At 36.1% G+C, this 17,204-nt stretch overlaps 1 protein-coding gene across 1 annotated transcript in view; it reads right to left on the bottom strand.

Annotated features, from left to right (window-relative positions):
- Positions 1-4,003: 4,003 nt before the first annotated feature.
- The window catches only part of EPHA7 (EPH receptor A7), a 136,795-nt gene continuing 123,594 nt past the window's right edge, over positions 4,004-17,204 (bottom strand). Inside the window, exons 11-15 of the mRNA XM_085318700.1 lie at positions 16,421-16,630; positions 15,356-15,505; positions 10,564-10,757; positions 9,289-9,444; positions 4,004-8,142 (exon numbers count right to left, since the gene is read on the bottom strand). Of these exons, the coding sequence (XP_085174826.1) occupies positions 8,028-8,142; positions 9,289-9,444; positions 10,564-10,757; positions 15,356-15,505; positions 16,421-16,630 (825 nt within the window). The 3' untranslated portion in view covers positions 4,004-8,027. The remainder of the gene's footprint in view (positions 8,143-9,288; positions 9,445-10,563; positions 10,758-15,355; positions 15,506-16,420; positions 16,631-17,204) is intronic.

The following is a 17,204-nucleotide window of genomic DNA, read 5'->3' as shown; positions in this document are numbered from 1 at the left end:
TTCTTTTCTTTTCTTTTCTTTTCTTTTCTTTTCTTTTCTTTCCTTTCCTTTCCTTTCCTTTCCTTTCCTTTCCTTTCCTTTCCTTTCCTTTCCTTTCCTTTCCTTTCCTTTTCCTTTTCCTTTTCCTTTTCCTTTTCCTTTTCCGCTCTTGGGGGTAGATTAGTTGGAGTGTAAAAGGAAGTTATTTAGTAAGGTGAAGCCTTTCTCTCCACAGGAGCAATCCACAGGCACTCTTATCCACTGTACTGAAGACCAGAAATACTATCTATAATAAATTTTCATTAGGCTGGCCCAATTTCCTCCTGTAGGCATGCAGTCTATATTTTTTTTGGCCCTTTGTATTGCTTCCTTTCCAGCAGCCCATGGGAATGCAAACACTGGCTACTAGTGAAGAAGACAATAGTTATATTTAGTGTGGTATAATGTAAGGGAGAACTTAAGGAGGTAGTTGAACAAAAGAGTCAGGAGGATTTGTGAGACCTGGGATGAAGTGAGCTGAAGGTGAGGGTCTTTCACCTCAAATGTCCTGAAAAGGAGAAATACAAAGATTGCCACCAAACCACCTATTGCTCCCTCAGGTCCTCTCTCTTCTCAGCCTCTTTTTCCCCAATCAGTGAGCCGTCTCTTCCCAAACAACCTCATTCTCCTCTTTCATCTTCTGGAACCCATCTTAGTCTTCCACTGATCCCACATGGAAACACCACTACTATCACCACCAAAAATGCATAAATCCGGAGAAGTCTTGGTCTAACCTTCTACAAAATTAATTTTCCATTTCTTCACCTTATCGACTCATACATTTTGCATTCATAGTCTATTTTCAATGAGAGTTACTGAGGATATCTTCTACCCAGAATGCACTATAGTTTGATAGAGTATTTTCTGGGGATGTGAAAGCTGTAGACCCAAACCTCTGAGGATGATGAAGACGGTAAATCCATCTCTTTCACTTTCTTGACAAAATCCTAACCATCATTTTAAATTTGTCATTTCTGGGTGGCCTTCAAGAAGTAGCTGAATGATTTTGCYAAGATCATTCTAAGCAAATCAGACTTCTCATGCAATTTGCTATGTGCAACTTTGGTGGGAGAAGCTATTTAATTTACAACTATGACTTAAAAGAACACTCTAGAGAGAAGTAATCTGAGAGTGCTGGACTTTCTTATTTGTAAAATCAAAAAAAAAAAAAAAAAGGAAAAAATCTTGCATTCTTGGCATAGACTGGATGGTCCCTGAGAAAAGGAAATTGAAATATGTTTTCCAGCAACTATCTTAAGGATGGACACGTAGCCCTTCACCTTCACTGAAAGTTGATAGTAAAGTACATTCAATAATAATCAAGAAGATGCCTGAGTAACATCTCTACAGACAGGAAATGTGAAGAATCAATATATCTACATTTTTTCATTTCTTCCTCAATTTGGCCTCTTTCATGCAAAATGTCAATGCCTTAGTAAAGCAAAAGGATGAACAGGCTTTGACTACAGTAGTCTCTTGATTTGCCTTCTTAGTGAGGCTGTATCTCTGGAGTAGGAGGTTAATTCCTTAATGTATGAGATAAGGCCATATATTTCATGGCAATTCTATGGAAACAACTAGAAAATTTCTATTGATCTTGAGCAACCTTTTCATTCCTTCCCTTTTTTGGCAGAAAAGAAGGTGGCTTTAGTTATGCACTTGCGGTTATATTTTCTCCAGTTTATAACAGACCTGAAATAAATAGCTCAATTTTGTAACTGTTAACATCACTAGCATAGATTAATCAATCTTTGGGTATAACTATGGATTAACCATTTCATGTATTTCCCWGTGTTAACCATATCATGATTCATTAGATGAACTCTAAGCTGTAATTTTTCATTATTAGCATTAATTATTACTAGCAACACTGTTCCACAATTGGTTATTTGGTTGAATTAAATACAGCAACTTTGGCCCACAGATTAACAGATTTTCTGTTCCTGATTTAGCTCCTCTGGTGCTAGGAATTATGTCTTGTTTTGTCCAAGATTCATTCRGCTGGCTATATGAATTTCATATGGTTGCATCTCATCTTTTTCAGTCTATCAAGACATCAACTATTTTTTGACTTGTGATTCTTTCTTGGTCATTTTAATTAGTCATTAATTTCACCCAATAAGTATAATATCAGTGCTAAAATCCGTTATCTTTACCCTAGATTTAAAGAAAATTATTCAAGGATCCTCTGAGAGTAAATATAATCATAGTTCTTGTTTTATTTTCAAGCTTTTAATGCAAAATTTTCCTTTCTTGTCTCTTTCAAGTCTGCTTGAACAAGCTGTGAATTACCAGTTGCTTTCCCATCTGTCTCAATTTAGTCTCTTTGACAAATTCCAATCTGGCCTGAGGAAAAATCTGAGCACTGAAACCACTCCACATTACTTTATTAGGTATATTTTATTAACAATATCTCTTTACTTAAAAAAATCTCAATATTCCTTAAATTCAGTGCCAGCTTTTGGAATGCCTTGTGGAGCCCTACAACTTAGTCTCACCAATTCTAGGTGCCTTCAGCTCTCTCTTTTTCCAATCCCTGACATTTTCTGACTTTTCATCAGCTATGAAAGTTTTCCTTTTCAATGTTTAACCTTTCATAATCTCACTGCAAATAATCTAAAAAGTCTCTACAGCATCCAAACTCCAGATGACTCTTTTCACTTTCAAATTGCACAGTCTTTACCTGCCCTAAAGGTGCACTCACAATTTCATGGGTGTTACACACTCGCTAGTTTGTCCCTCAGCCTTTACACAAACTTTACACAAAAAGTGCTTGTTTATTATCCTGACTTAAAAATCTTGCAAAATCAAATCTGGATAGGATGGGGGGGGGAGAACCTCCCAGCAAACGCAGCTTGCATTCTGCCTCTACTCACTTGTAAGAATATTGCAGATTTTATGCCTATGGTTAATCTGTTATGCTGTATGCTTCAGTAAGCATATATTTTTCAAAGCACTATATAGAATGTATTACTAAATAGGTGAACTCAGTCATATTTTGGGTTTCACAATTCATTTATTGGCTTGTTTTTTTCTTTCTTTGGTATGTGTGTGTATGTGTTTTTTTCCTCTCCAAACTTTTTGTATCTTCCCTCTCCTCCACCAACCYTGTTTCTGTAGGAAATACAATTAGCAGACTGCTTATTCCTAAGTAAATGAAAGGCTGCATGATGAAAATAAAAAAGATCCTTTTTTAAAAGTAATTGCTGGCTGTGTTTGACTGCTCTTAAGGGAACAGTGCAAAAAATATCATCCGCTGCCCAGATTTTCTGTTTTACTAGGAATTAGTTTGAAGATAAGCCTTTTGAGTGGTCTTTTGAATCCAAAAGCTATCATCTATTTGCAAGTGCACTCCAAGTAAATGGAGAAAAAAATTCTACTACTTCTATGTATCAGCTAATTCCTTACAAGTATGATTCTAAGAGGTCCTACACATACTTAAACTCTATTGCAGTAGTTGCTCAGCAAACCACAGCTTCAGCTGCCTGAAAATCCTTGAACAACCTGCTTCCAAAAAATTACTTTTAGGCAAGTATTTATATTGTCTTTTTCTTAAGCTGGGCTTAACATTTTGTCTGAGAACTGTTCTGTTCTCTTCCATAGCACCTCAAATGACATTTGCTCAAAATCAAAGAAAAAAACACTGAAGATGTCATGAGCCTATGAGTTTCTAACCGCATATCAGGTTTTGGGGAAGTAAGCACCGGGTGCAAAGTGTCACATATGTTATTTATAAAAGGTGAAACAACCCTTTTTTGGCTTAGCTGTCCTTYACTCCTCACACACAGCCAGTGGGCTGCCTTATTTGATTACTTGGTAAAAGAATGCCAGACGAACSTGCCATTGTGGCAGTGTGTCTCTGCATCACTTACAGTTATGGCTGGAGTGACAAAGACATCTTCTTTCAGTTAGCAACTGAAAGTTGTAGAARTTAATTCATTCTCAGAATTACTATATATGAATTATTTAGAAAGTTAAGGACAAATTATTATTATTACTTTTATTTCCACTACTAACCAATATAGGTAAAAAAAAAAAATGCCAGCAACAAAACTAAATCAAACCCCTTCATCCCCCACATAAAAGCAACAGTTCTTGTAACATTCAAAACAGTGGAAACTATTTACCATGTATTACTATTAGTGGAGAAAAGCAAATTTAATTTAAAATATTTTTTTCAGACTTCCTTGGTGGATGCCAGATGACTCTAAAGAATTATGAAAACCTCATTTTTAAATGGAGAATAATACAGACACAGCTCGATGATGGAAAAATTAAGGGCAACATTCAGTTTTTAGATACATTTAAGCATCTTTGCCTCTTGGAGATTCTTACATGACAAAGCTTTAAAAACATGGTTTTGCGAACAGCAGCTATCATATCTGACCACATAACCTCTGGATTGAAGCAGTTTGTCAACAAATATTTCAGATTATTTAAAATATTAAATAACTGTAATTTACTAGGCAGGTCTTCCTTAGAACAACCACAAAAAKTATCAAGAATTAATACCCATATACAAAGAGCATTTAGGTGATCTGTTACAAATCTCTGAAGAAAAGAAAAATCCCTGTGATAAAACCCAGTTCAAATACATTCCAGGATATACTGGTAGTGGAAGAGCTGTCTTTCTATGAAACAGCTTGAGGGGGAAACTCTGTAGCAGCCAAGGACACATAGGGTAGCAATCATCTCACCTAACTTTAACTAGCTAAACATTAGATGCCTAATTTAAGCTAATCATCCAGGATCCCTCTGCAGGCAATGAAGATAAACTTTCCCAGRGGAGGATTCATCCTGCTTGTCTTAGACATCTCATTTTTAGATGCTTGTGGATGGATAAACTCTTAAGATCAACCTCATTCACAGCCTGAAATTCTGCACACTTCCCAAGTTCAACAGAACTACGTCAGAACTGAGCCCACTTCCTTGTTTCACCATTCAGCCTACAATTCTCTCTCCATCTCCACTTTTTCTTCAGCTCCTCCCATGAACATCAACTTTCCCTGGAGCTTTCATTTTTCTCAGGCTCATCTATCTTCTCCTGGAACTTAGGGAACTGCAACTGACATCAATACGTTACTGCTCCACCAATTACAAACCCTTTTACATGCATGTGCTAGATAGATATGACAGGAATATTGATATTGATTGTGCTTTCCCAATCTACTCTACCACCTTCAAATGTGTACACATYTGTGGCAACATTAAGGCAATCAAGGTATATAGATGAATGGTAAAATACATTTACTATTCAAAGAAGATGGCTTAAATCAAATAAGGAAAAATAAGGAAGAAATAACATTAGGGACCTCGCTCGTACGTGTGAGAGCCTAAAGACAAGACACCACACATGCTTTGAGGCCTCTGTGCTTCAAAATATTGAATAAATCCTAAAGGTGAAGCATGGCCTCATGTATTTAGGGTTTGTGGGTTCTCAGCAATACCAGCATTGCTGCATTGCACCTTTAATCACCAAGCCCTTAGAAATAACAGCCAAGGTTTGTAAGAGAGCAGGGGTCAGAAGTTAGACATCTAAATTCATAGTTAGATGCCGAAAAAAGCAGCAAAATTGACAAGCACCCTGCACCGATGTTGGTCATGGTGACCCCAGCAGCGAGGCACTTAACGTGTTATAACACAAAACAGATGCTTAGTAGTTAATGGTGGTCCAACAGCTACTTTCAGTGCCTTGGCTGAGTGCTTGCGTGCACTAATTTCAAAACTGGGCATGCAGAATACTCTGCATTTTGCTTCTATGGCATTTTTAGAAAATTAATTTTAATAGTTAAAAAAAGTCATCTTGAGCTGCATACACGAAAATAACTCCATTTCTATGGAATGACAGTCTAATATGAAATAAGAATATTCACCTTTTCTCTTACTCTGCCCAAATCGAGGCAATAAATTAGGCTTCTCAGCATGACTGTAAAGTGCTGTGAATTGTATAAACAATCATATATGGACACTGAAAAATAACCCTTATGCACATTGCATTATAGTTCCAAAAATATATTTACAGTCTATTACAAAGATTACAAATGGAAGTGTCTATGTAACGGGATTACGCTAATTAAAAGCTTTTTACAGATTTTCTTCAACAAAGGCAGGGGGACAAAAATTAGTATAACCAAACTGATTTTTCTAATGAAACAAATAAATAAAATGTCAGATATAACACTGTACAATGATCTAAAAGGGGAGAAAAAAGATGGGAAAAATGATGCCTTTAAGTTTTTGATAACTATCTTTGGTCCTAAATGTGGGAAAACACATTATGTAGCACTGAATATACATGTTTGTTTGTGATGCTCTGCAAGTAAAATAGAAAAATATAGTGCATTTTCAATGTATTCAGAGCTCACTACACATAAATGTGTGTACAAAACAAGACAGTATAAATAAAATTTACAAGTTTTACAAAGGAACATTTACAGGGTTTTCTTTTGTTTTTGTTTTTTTTGTGTGGATGCCCACATTATCAAACAAGACCAATTTATGACTGATCCCTGGGATCTTTCTCTATCAAAATCAATAGAAGCAGCCCAATTCTCTTTGGAAGTACAGCATTTCATTGCTGGGGTAGTTCACAATTTTCAGAATTTTTTAAAGCATTTCTCTCTGGTTCATATACATTCCTGCAATATCTGTAAAGACACACTTTGTTATTGCTTATAGTAATTAAATATTTAAGTCAAACAAAATACATATATAAATAAAAACGGTTAAAAAGGTACTTCATTGAGCACGCTTGCATCTATGCTCCTGATGACTCTGTGTGTGTGTGTGTGTGTGTGTGTGTGTGTGTGCCTGTGTCTGTGTGAGCGTGCACACACATTTTCGTTCAGAGCAGCAAAAGCTAGTAAAAAAGATGAAAATTTTGAACTGCCCCTCACCTAATGCTCTACAGTTCTATTATAAAATCTACATCCTTAGTCTCACAGCTGGACTGCATTCAACTTAAACTCATATAAAATATATGCCAGCTATTTCTCTCAGATTTGCTAATGCAGAGTATTGAAAACAATGTGATGTGCTCAGATTAAATGGTTCGATAACACTGGAGAACTGCACCCATGCTCTGAGACACTCCTACAATCACTTGTCCATTCAATGCAGTGCCTCAGCAGGTTTACAGTTTCTTAGAATATATCTCACTTTAACTCTAGTCCATTAAAATTATCTCACAAACAATCTGCTAAAAGTGCCTAGAACTACTTAGGGGTCATTATTGCTTTTCCTTTTTTTTTTAATTTTTTTTTGTCTTTTATTTTCTTTTAAAAGATAGTATATGTGTAACCTTAAAAAATTCTTTATAAAATATCAGAGCTCTTGGCAACTTGCATTTTCCTGACTCCCTGCCAATTAGCTAGCCATGTCAATACGGTACTGATTTAACAAAAGAAAATGGCACAAAAGGATACCAATGTTTGGACAGATATACATTGCTTGGTCATGCTTTTTAAATTTCTAGGAACTCAAATAATCCTTCAGAGGTACCCAGTGTAGTAATGTGTCATAGAATTAGCACTAAAAAGGTCCAAAGATATAAACATCATACTAAAAGAAAGTCTTTATGAAGAATAAACACAAATGATTAAAAAAAGGTTCAGAAATCACAGATTTAAGGAAAATATTTTGTTGAATTCAACAATAATATCATGATTTTATCTGACAAATATATTCTTTTTTTAAATTTTTATGTACATTTAAAAAGTCTATTAGATAAAAAGGAGGTTAGAGAGCTCAAGGTGTTTGTATGTTTATTCAGGTAGTACTTTGTTTATTGTCACTGCTGTTTTCCTTGCCACCACTGGTGGATCCTAATTCCCTTTTCATAAATTCTGGTGGCACTTAGGAGTTCAAGTCTGTAGGTGCTTCTTGTAGCTCTTCTATTCACTGCAGGAAGGACCCAGGAAATCAAGTGTCTTCTAGCAGCACTTCATATATACTGAAGGCCAGTGCTGTTCTCTCAGTCTGTCACCTCCCTCATAAGGGAGAAATGTCTATCACACTTGGATGCCAGTGCCGTGTAAATGTAGCATTTGTGCTCTCATAGTCTGAATGCTGCTCATGATTTTCTTTTGATGACCAACCAACGTGATCCCTAAACTCATCACATCCCTGGGGAAGATAAATGCGTACATTGTTAATTTTTCAACTTAGATTGCTTTTGTATGGTATTCAACTGTGACTTAAAGCTACATAGTGGTCTGGGCTACAGGTTTCTAACATTGATACTGGAACCTCAGCTCAGCACTGTGAAGTTCATATAAGCCCTGTTGAACATCTCAGTGAAGAGCGTAAATGCAAGGCATGTCATTACACTGCATATGTCTCCACATTTAAGAATGAGGCCAGTATGTTTTGCACTATGATAATCTTTCACTGAAGTTTTTAAGGATACCCAAAGAAAGAGAAATCTCTCTTGTAAAATACTTGGGAGGCTTTCAGGATAAAATTATGTATAAACATAAGGGGGATCATAGCCTGCTTCCTAAAGAGACGCCTAGAGAAACTCTTTGCATATTGACCCATACCCATCATGCAATTGAAAGAGGGCTGGCTGCCTCCATTCCACCACTAGTGCTACTGACCTACCAGAAGTTGTGGGTATGGTGATGGTTCCCCAACTATAGGCAGAAAGCCCCAGTGATATCACGTGGATAAGAGTGGGGTTGCAAACCTGAGTGCCTTGTTTCAGATTTGTTCAGAAAAACACTGCTCTGTAGGAGGAATTACAAGTGTTTGGCAGCTATCAGGATAAGAATACAGTGCCAAGAAGACCCGTTTAAGATGGCAGTACTGATACAGGCCATGCTTGCCTTCTGGAAATTGTTTGCCCCTATAGACTTTTATCCTGATGTAACGTCATTCCTTGCATGACATAGCCCCCAACCAGTTRGAAGAAAATTCCACATCTTCCTAGTACATTTCTGGAAAGGCATCAGCTAGGTAGTGGAGGTAAAGTAGTTATTTTCCTATACATACATACTTTAAATGGGCCACATTTTCCCTCAAATTCTAGCCCCTTGATATCATTTCAATTGACTAAAAGCAAAGAAAAAAGTAACACCACACATAGGCGGCAGAGTATTTGTCCTTTTACGGGGTGCTCTAATATAATATTGTCAGCTTCTAAACCAGCTGATTTAACCCTAAGTACCATCCTTTGTACTCAGGGTAAAGTTTTAGAGTTGAACATTGTGTATTTTTTTTTTATCTAGAAGTTCCCTATATGCAAGTTAAACATGCCCAGTACTAACTTACTCAATAGTCATCCTGGCAACTGATTCAAGAGAGTTGTAGCCTGCTGCTGTGAAATTATCCTTATATCTTTCCATCTTAATAGCTTGTAACCATTCGCCTACGGAGCAGAAAGTGGTAAAATCGGGAGTGTTCTGGTCCAGAAGAGGGCTAATTGGTCTACGGAGAAGGAAAAAGGAAAGTAAGTTGTTTCCAAAGAGAGCAAAACATCAGGGAGTATTTAGCAAGGTCAGAGTCAAATAAGTTTGGGGTATTAAAATACTTCAGGAGAAGAAAGTAATAGGCCTTTACACACAGTTTAATGTATTCTATGAATAGCTCTGACTATTCTGTAGCTCACAATGTGTATTTCCTAAGCTTATTCATGTAAAAGATGAAAGGTCACAGTGAGCAATATCGGCCTACTAGACTATGGTTACTAACAGAAAATCAGTTTTATTACCTATCATGACAGCAGCTGCAATTGAAGTTACTGAATAAAATAAAGATACTATCCTTTTAAGTATCTTAGAAAATATGATTGCAGCTATTTCTGTTATTCAACTGGATTAGACGAAACAAGGACAAAGGAAGAGCAGAGACACAAAGTAAGTTGTTTAAGGTCACATAGCAAATCAGTAGTCAAGAGCAGAACTGGGAGCAGAACACAGGCCACTTGATTCCCTAGTGCAGTGATCTAGCTAGTGGATCAAAAGATTACCATGATTAAATAATTCACCTAAATTACATAAAGAAGCCATTAATTGCTACACCATGAAATACGAGATGCAATCACTGGAAGAAATTAAAGCCAAAATACTAAAGGTAAAATCTAGAGTTTACAGTGTAGCAGTGTTAGAGTTGGCCAGGCATGAGTAAAATTGACTATTAAACTATTAACTATTGTTTCTATTCAGCAATTCCTAGGGCAAGGAATGCATCATACAAAACTAAAATAGATGATGATCCATGCCCTCAAGCCTTTACAATTTTAAGAAGCAAGAAAACAAAGACTGCTGATGGTGAGAGTACAGAGTGACGAGTGGGCAGCGGTTTACCAAGAAGCGTGCTAGTCCACGATATTTACTTCCTTTATTTTGGTTACTTTTAACTAAGTCATTTTTGATTTTGTTCAGTGAGATACAAAGAAAGGGTGAATGAGGGAAAGGAAGAACAAGAACTAGGAGGAAGAACTGAGAGACACATGGAAAAGTATGAACTGGAATCAGCAACCAACCAAAACATTCAGAACCAAGCCACGCTCATCATCATATAAACACGTGCTAAAGCTTTTCTTACCTGCTACAGGTTCCCAGTGGGGTTTTCAAGCTGTTTGGGTTCCTAATCATTTTGTCGAGAATACCAACTATCTGCTCAAACTTTGGCCTTTCAGCACGTTCCTTCTGCCAGCAATCTAGCATCAGCTGGTGTAGTCCTGCTGGGCAATCCATGGGTGCTGGCAAACGATAGCCTTCTTCGATTGCTTTTATAACCTAGTAGCCAACATAATTAATCATTTTTCATCAAGGGAGCAATATTTAAGGAATGTATATTGCTAAGCAGTTCAAAAAATGCAATACACTGGAATTTGCCATCCAAGTGTTGCAAAAATATGAGTCTGTTTTTTTGACACCAGCCTTCATGTTTTCAAATAGCACCCCCGATTTTATCTTTGGGCTTATTAAGCATATTGTGCTATATATGCACAACGTAGCTATATTACCTACTCAGATGAACATCAGGGAGCAACAATTAAATTCACTAAGGGTGCAACAGATAGATTGATAAATGGAGTTATTTCAGAAAGCGTTATTACTCGCCTCAAGGCTTTTATGAGAGAGTGTGTGGTAGAAGCCATTGATTTGTAAATGGATAAGGATCCATGCATGCACATATAAAATCCAAAAAGCCTGAAGATATTATAAAAGGATCCCAGAAAAATGTTTAGCAGACATAAATTGTTAGGAAAAAAAATGTATTATATGTCTAGCCATGTTACATTAGCTTGTCATGTGAGTGAGGAAGGTCTGGCCGAATGGTATTTTAATATATCATCTAAACAGAAGGTTAGATTTAATAAGAGATGCTGCCAGGTGATATGATCGAAGGAGAGCATAAATGTCTGAACCAAGAATTACACTCACTTGTGGACTTTCTTAGCCATATCCATTTGGATTTAAGTGAAAAATAGAAATGGCTAAAGTAAAATCACAGGAAACTGCTGTAAACCTTGAGGGCAGGATAAGAAAGCACATCGTGAACCAATGCAGATAAGAAAAGCTTGTGAAAAAGGACTAAAACACTGTTCATGAGGGATTTCAAATATATTGACATTGACTGACATAACAGTATTAGAATTGCTAAGGAAGGGTGGTTACTCCTGAAGGCGCGTAGGATTGTTTTCTCTCTCGGTTTGTACAGAAAGCAAGATCAGAAGCTGTTCTGGGTTTATCCTAGGTATGATAAATAAAGTTGGTGAATATCCAGGGTTTAGTGAAAAAAATAACTTCAGATATAAAATATTCCATAGGCTGTGTGACAAAAGTGCAAAAGCAGTGAACTGCAAAGTGAAGAGAACTGCAAAGAATACTAAATGACCTTCAAAAATCTGGATGAAGAAATCCATGACTGTATGAAAACCTTTTGAAAAATAAAGTTTTGTGAAAAAAGGAAGTGAGTAAGCCTAGCCCAGCGGCAGGGCACTTATTCCAAGTTTGTGTCACAGAATGTCAGTCCAACCTCAGAAAGTTTCCTCATCCTTCTAGAACTCAGTTTTCTTCTGTATACTTAGAAATAAGAGTACTTTTCTACAACATAAAAATGATAGAGAAATACTCAATTTCTGCACTAATATTAACACCTTGAAGAGTGAGTGTGATGACCTTTCAGAGACAGTAAAGTTGTCTGTCAGATAGAGTGGCGAGAGATGGTGGCTACAGGAGAACAGGGAATGTGGAAGAACCATCCCCATATAGATGAGAGAAAACATTAAAAGTAAAATGTAAGCTCTTTTAGTGTAGTGTTAAGAGGGGAAAAAGAAAACAAAATCACACTTAAAAGTAGCAGTAGATAAAAGTAAAAAATATGCTACAGTTTATATAGAAAATTTGATGTACTTTGGTAAATAGATGAAGAAATTTCTGATGGAAGTTATTCTAAAAAAAAAAAAAGCCACACAGTATTCAACCCATCATTGTATACTACGTATGACTCATTAAAAATGAAGAAGTTGTTTAACAGGTCAGTATCCCAAAGACCACCAATGAAGAACAGAAAATTATTTCAGGTACCACCAACGGGAACACATCACCAAATTATTCAAGGGACTTGAGTAAACCAGCTAGACAAGGTGATATCCAGGACTGCAAGAGACAGTGAAAACAGAAATAAGATGATCATGAACAGGACTTTTCTGTGTTCTCTAYGCTCCGGAGAGAAACTTGAAGAAGGGTAGGAATTAACATAATGATATTATTTTTAAGGGCTCTGGGGATGCTATAGAATTAGCTTCTGTAAGGTATATTCTGAGCAAAATGAAAATGAAGGATGAAATTGGGAAATATAAAAGAAGGAGTTAGCTACACAGTAAATGGCTGGCGATATCAAAAACACTGAAAAAATATTTACTAAATATTAATAGGCAAAGTTGCTACAAAACTTGGGCATTAATGTRTACTACCAGTGTCTACTATGCTAAGGAAGGGGAAGAAATGGTGTTCAAGATAACGTATGAAAATTTTTTTGAGAGGGATGCATGAATATTTTTAACATGCAAAGTTACAAATAGAACACAGTTGGAGTTCTTACTAATGGAATGTATTTATATTATTTACATATGTCATAATCCTTCAAATTGCCAAAATGCCCAAATTCTTCAAATTATACTTTTGCCACAAAAAGATAAAAAGGAAACGCTGTTTACTTGATAGTCATGTAAGCTTCTCCCATAATTAAGCTATCTGAGGATGTAAAGGAGGTTAGAAGAGGGCCAGATCTCCTCACTGTATGTATTGATTGCCARCAAAGAACAAAGAAGTAATAAAGAAGAGTAAGTGTGCAAGCAATTTGTTTGCTGAATCACATTGCTTCTGAATATGTAATAATAATAACTAATAATAATAACAATAAAAATAAATCTCGGAGTCCAGCAAAGAAAAACCATATAAGCCTAAGCTCTCATCCTTTTTTGAAAACTAATCCACCTTACCACTAGGGTCAGTAATCAACTGAGAGCTAGAATTACCAAATATAAAAATTTTAAAAGAGCAATAGGGTTAAGTGCAGCAGCTTGAATGTTTCTGTTATCAGCAAGGACGAAGCAATGCACAGTGCTCAGAGAAGTTAGGGGGATTTTGAATCAGTCCACTTCTGCAGGAGAGCTTGCAGGATGAGTGCTCTTTTGGCACGTCCCAGCCCACGCATCTGCTAGAAGGAGGACTTTAGCTTAAAGAGAGATGATTATGTTGCAAAGTGATTTTGTATCCTTTATCTATAGCATTATAAAGGAATAACAGCAATATAAAAGAAGAGGGGAGGSATTAAAGAAATGACGTCCTAAACCGCAAACAGCAAAAGATGTATTTTTTAGAAGACCTGATCTAGTCCATGACTATACCCACATCCACATTTAGCAAAAYGATGCACTTAAGATATACAAATGGCCTCAGTGCGTATGCAAAATTAGAAGAGACATATTTAGCATTTTTGCTTCCAGTTAATTACTCCCATTGATAATTGCAGAGGAGAATAAATAACTAATCATAAGCTGACTGTAAATTTCTGCCTAATATATTTGTCCACGGGGTTGGTTTCAGGACATGTGTACAATTTGGAGGGTATATTTCAGGACACGCTTGAATATCACAGCATATAAGAATATTTTAAAGTATTTTACCATGCAGTTGATGCATCATTCATCTGTACAATATTTAAGAATATAATGTAAAGTGCTAAAAATAGATGAAACAGCAAGTTGTGATTAGTTATTTTACAAAAAAGGTTAATTCATGTGCTTGACTTGCTGTTTTCAACAGAGAGGAAATGCTTTTCAAAATCTAAAAAGAATCATGAAGACATTGAAATTTCCCCCCCATTTTAAAGTTTTCTTCTTTTTTTCCCTCTCTTATTGTTCCTGGAAGATAGGTAAGGTTTGCCTCTGAGGCCTCTTATATTCCTGTCAGACTTCTTTTATGTTTGAATCTAGTACAGAAGGAAGGTGTCAAAAGAAATGAAATTCTACTGGGTGTCTGGGGAATGTAAATATTTCTCTTTCTCTGCCCCAAGGACTTGTTTGCCCATATTTTGACAGTCCATGAAATCTTTGACACTGAGACCTGTCAAATATTAACAACTTTGCACTGTGCCAAACTGACTCATCATTTACACTTTTATCTTTTTTTTCACTTTGATGTCGATCATTCAATCAAAAAAAAATAAATTTCATAAAAAACACAACTCAAGCCCCCGACCTGAGGAACTTTAAATGACAATCTTTCTGACATCTTTCTCACCTGCATAGCTTTTCCCTGTACKCATTCTATATTAATAGATACTCTTGTCAGAAATCAAGATTAACACCCATCTGTTCTATTACTGATGACCTGTTGCTCTAGGTCATATTTTATGCAAACAAGGATATTGTTAAATCAGCATAATTAACTTGAAAAAGCCAAAGTAGGTCATTAACTGCCACTCAGACTTTTAACAACTTTTTTCAACTGATTAATCATTGTTCTGAGGTCAGGAACCTCAGAAATATATATATATATTTAATTGCAAAACTCAATTCCTTGTATGTTTAAGTGTAATAAAATAAAAAGCACATATTACTATTTTTGAAAATCCAGTTTTACTTTATACTCATGACAGAAACCTGCAACAGCCACGTGGCAGAATAATGATTTAGAGATTTAGGTGAAAAGTAAAATCTCTGTAATTTTTCACTTTGTGAGAACCATATATTATTTTGATAGATCTTATTTTTTWAAAAAAATATTTTGTACATGCATAATGAAACATAAGTGTATGCATTTTTACAGATGTATAGTTCTTGAGTTTTTTTTAATATACAAACAGACAAAGTATAACCTACATCTTGATTTGACATGTCCCAGTAAGGCCGTTCTCCGTAAGACATTACTTCCCACATAACTATTCCATAACTCCACACGTCACTGGCCGATGTAAATTTGCGATACTGGATAGCTTCTGGAGCTGTCCATCTCACTGGAATTTTTCCACCCTGTTAAAAAAATAATAAAAAAAAAAAGTATTCTTTTTCCCCACAAAATTTCCATGGCATTTTACTTAGAGTATATTTATAATCATTTCCATCAACCTCAAAATCAGCACTTGCATCCTTCACTATAGTTGACTAACTGTAGAGTTTCAAAGGATTCTAAGGAAGTCCACGATTAAGTCATCATACAGCTCCTCCATAATCTCACTTTGACATCTTAAAACTAGGACCCCACTTGGAGCCCACTGGCAGGAGTGACAGCTGTGAATTTCCTGAATCCCTGCGCCTGTCCGGACAGATTCCCGGGCCCCTCCTCCCCTCAGCATGAGAAAATAGGTATAGCAGGGCCCCAGGGGCGGGAAAGCAGAGCCGGCTCAACAAAAGAATAGAGAGCACAGTGTGCCCAATGAATGGTTATTTTAGAAAAGGATCCCACCCGCATCAAAGGGAAACACAGCAACGGAGCTTTGTCACAGCCTAGCCTCCAGCTAGTCAACTTTTTGGTCAGATAAAATCTAGTTGAAAAATAGTACAATAGCCTACAAATATTTCAATTGACCCTTATTAGATGAGATGATTAACATTTTTATGGATAAGACTTCCGTATTTGTTCAAATAGAAGACCACAAATAAAAGAGTAATGAAAATATTGCAGATAATGATTGAAATAATGATAAGATAATGCAAATAAGAGGATGCTATACTGTGCAAACTTTTTTAGAACTTTGTCAAATAAAAATATATGCTCTTATAAAAATATCAAACTGTATTGAGCCAGTTTTCTGCAGATACTCTTTTCCTTTTAACTGACTAGCATTTCTCAAGCAATTAATGTCTTTCTCTTATCTGTGTTCTCCAGAAGATATGCTTCTTCTTAATAGTGACATCTCCAAACCCTAAAATATCAATTTCTCTTACGGTAGTAGTGTAGACGGCCTCTGGATCATCTTCTATAACTCTGGAAAGACCAAAGTCTGACACTTTACAAACAAGGTTGCWGTTGACAAGAATATTGCGTGCTGCAAGATCCCTGTGTACATATCCCATATCGGCCAAATATCTCATTCCAGCAGCAATTCCTCTCAACATTCCCACCAGCTGAATGACTGTAAATTGCCCATCATGTTTCTAGAGGGAAGAAAAGAGAAGCAATTCTTGTAAGTATAGCTAAGAAAAGAAATAAAAATTAGTTTCACAACTTCAGCTTTCTAGTTACTTACTACCTATGTGGTAATTCATCCTGGGGCAGTGAAACTCACTTCTAACATGGTTTTATTTGTTTCAGACATAAAACAGTGCATCCAGTTAAGAAATGTATCAGTAGCTAACCTACTGGAAAAGAACTTGCTAGCCACTATATAATTCTGGTTAATTTACGGTAAGTCCTTTTCTAAGAGGGTTTATCTATGTTCCACTCTTCATCTCTGAAAATAATCATATGCATCTAGAAAATGTGGACTATCTTCTTTTTGAATATAGCTATTGATAATTTTATTAATATCTTGCCTTTATCAAATAYAATCTTTCTGCTCTCTATGTAGGCTTTATAAGTCATTTTACATTTTTGTTCTTGCATGTACGGTGAGGAGACTGTTGGGCAGTTCTGAACATGCACTCAACAAATGCTAAGTTGCTGTGAGCCTGTGTTTCTTTTTCTCCTGTTCTTCTCTGCAACATTCTTCTGTTTTCCTCTGAAAAATCA

This window comes from Rhea americana, unplaced genomic scaffold, assembly GCF_003343005.1.
Source record: "Rhea americana isolate MKP2758 unplaced genomic scaffold, rheAme1 scaffold_55, whole genome shotgun sequence".
Lineage (NCBI taxonomy): Eukaryota > Metazoa > Chordata > Aves > Rheiformes > Rheidae > Rhea > Rhea americana.
The sequence above is the reverse complement of the archived record's forward strand: the minus strand, read 5'-3'. Positions and strand labels throughout refer to the sequence as shown.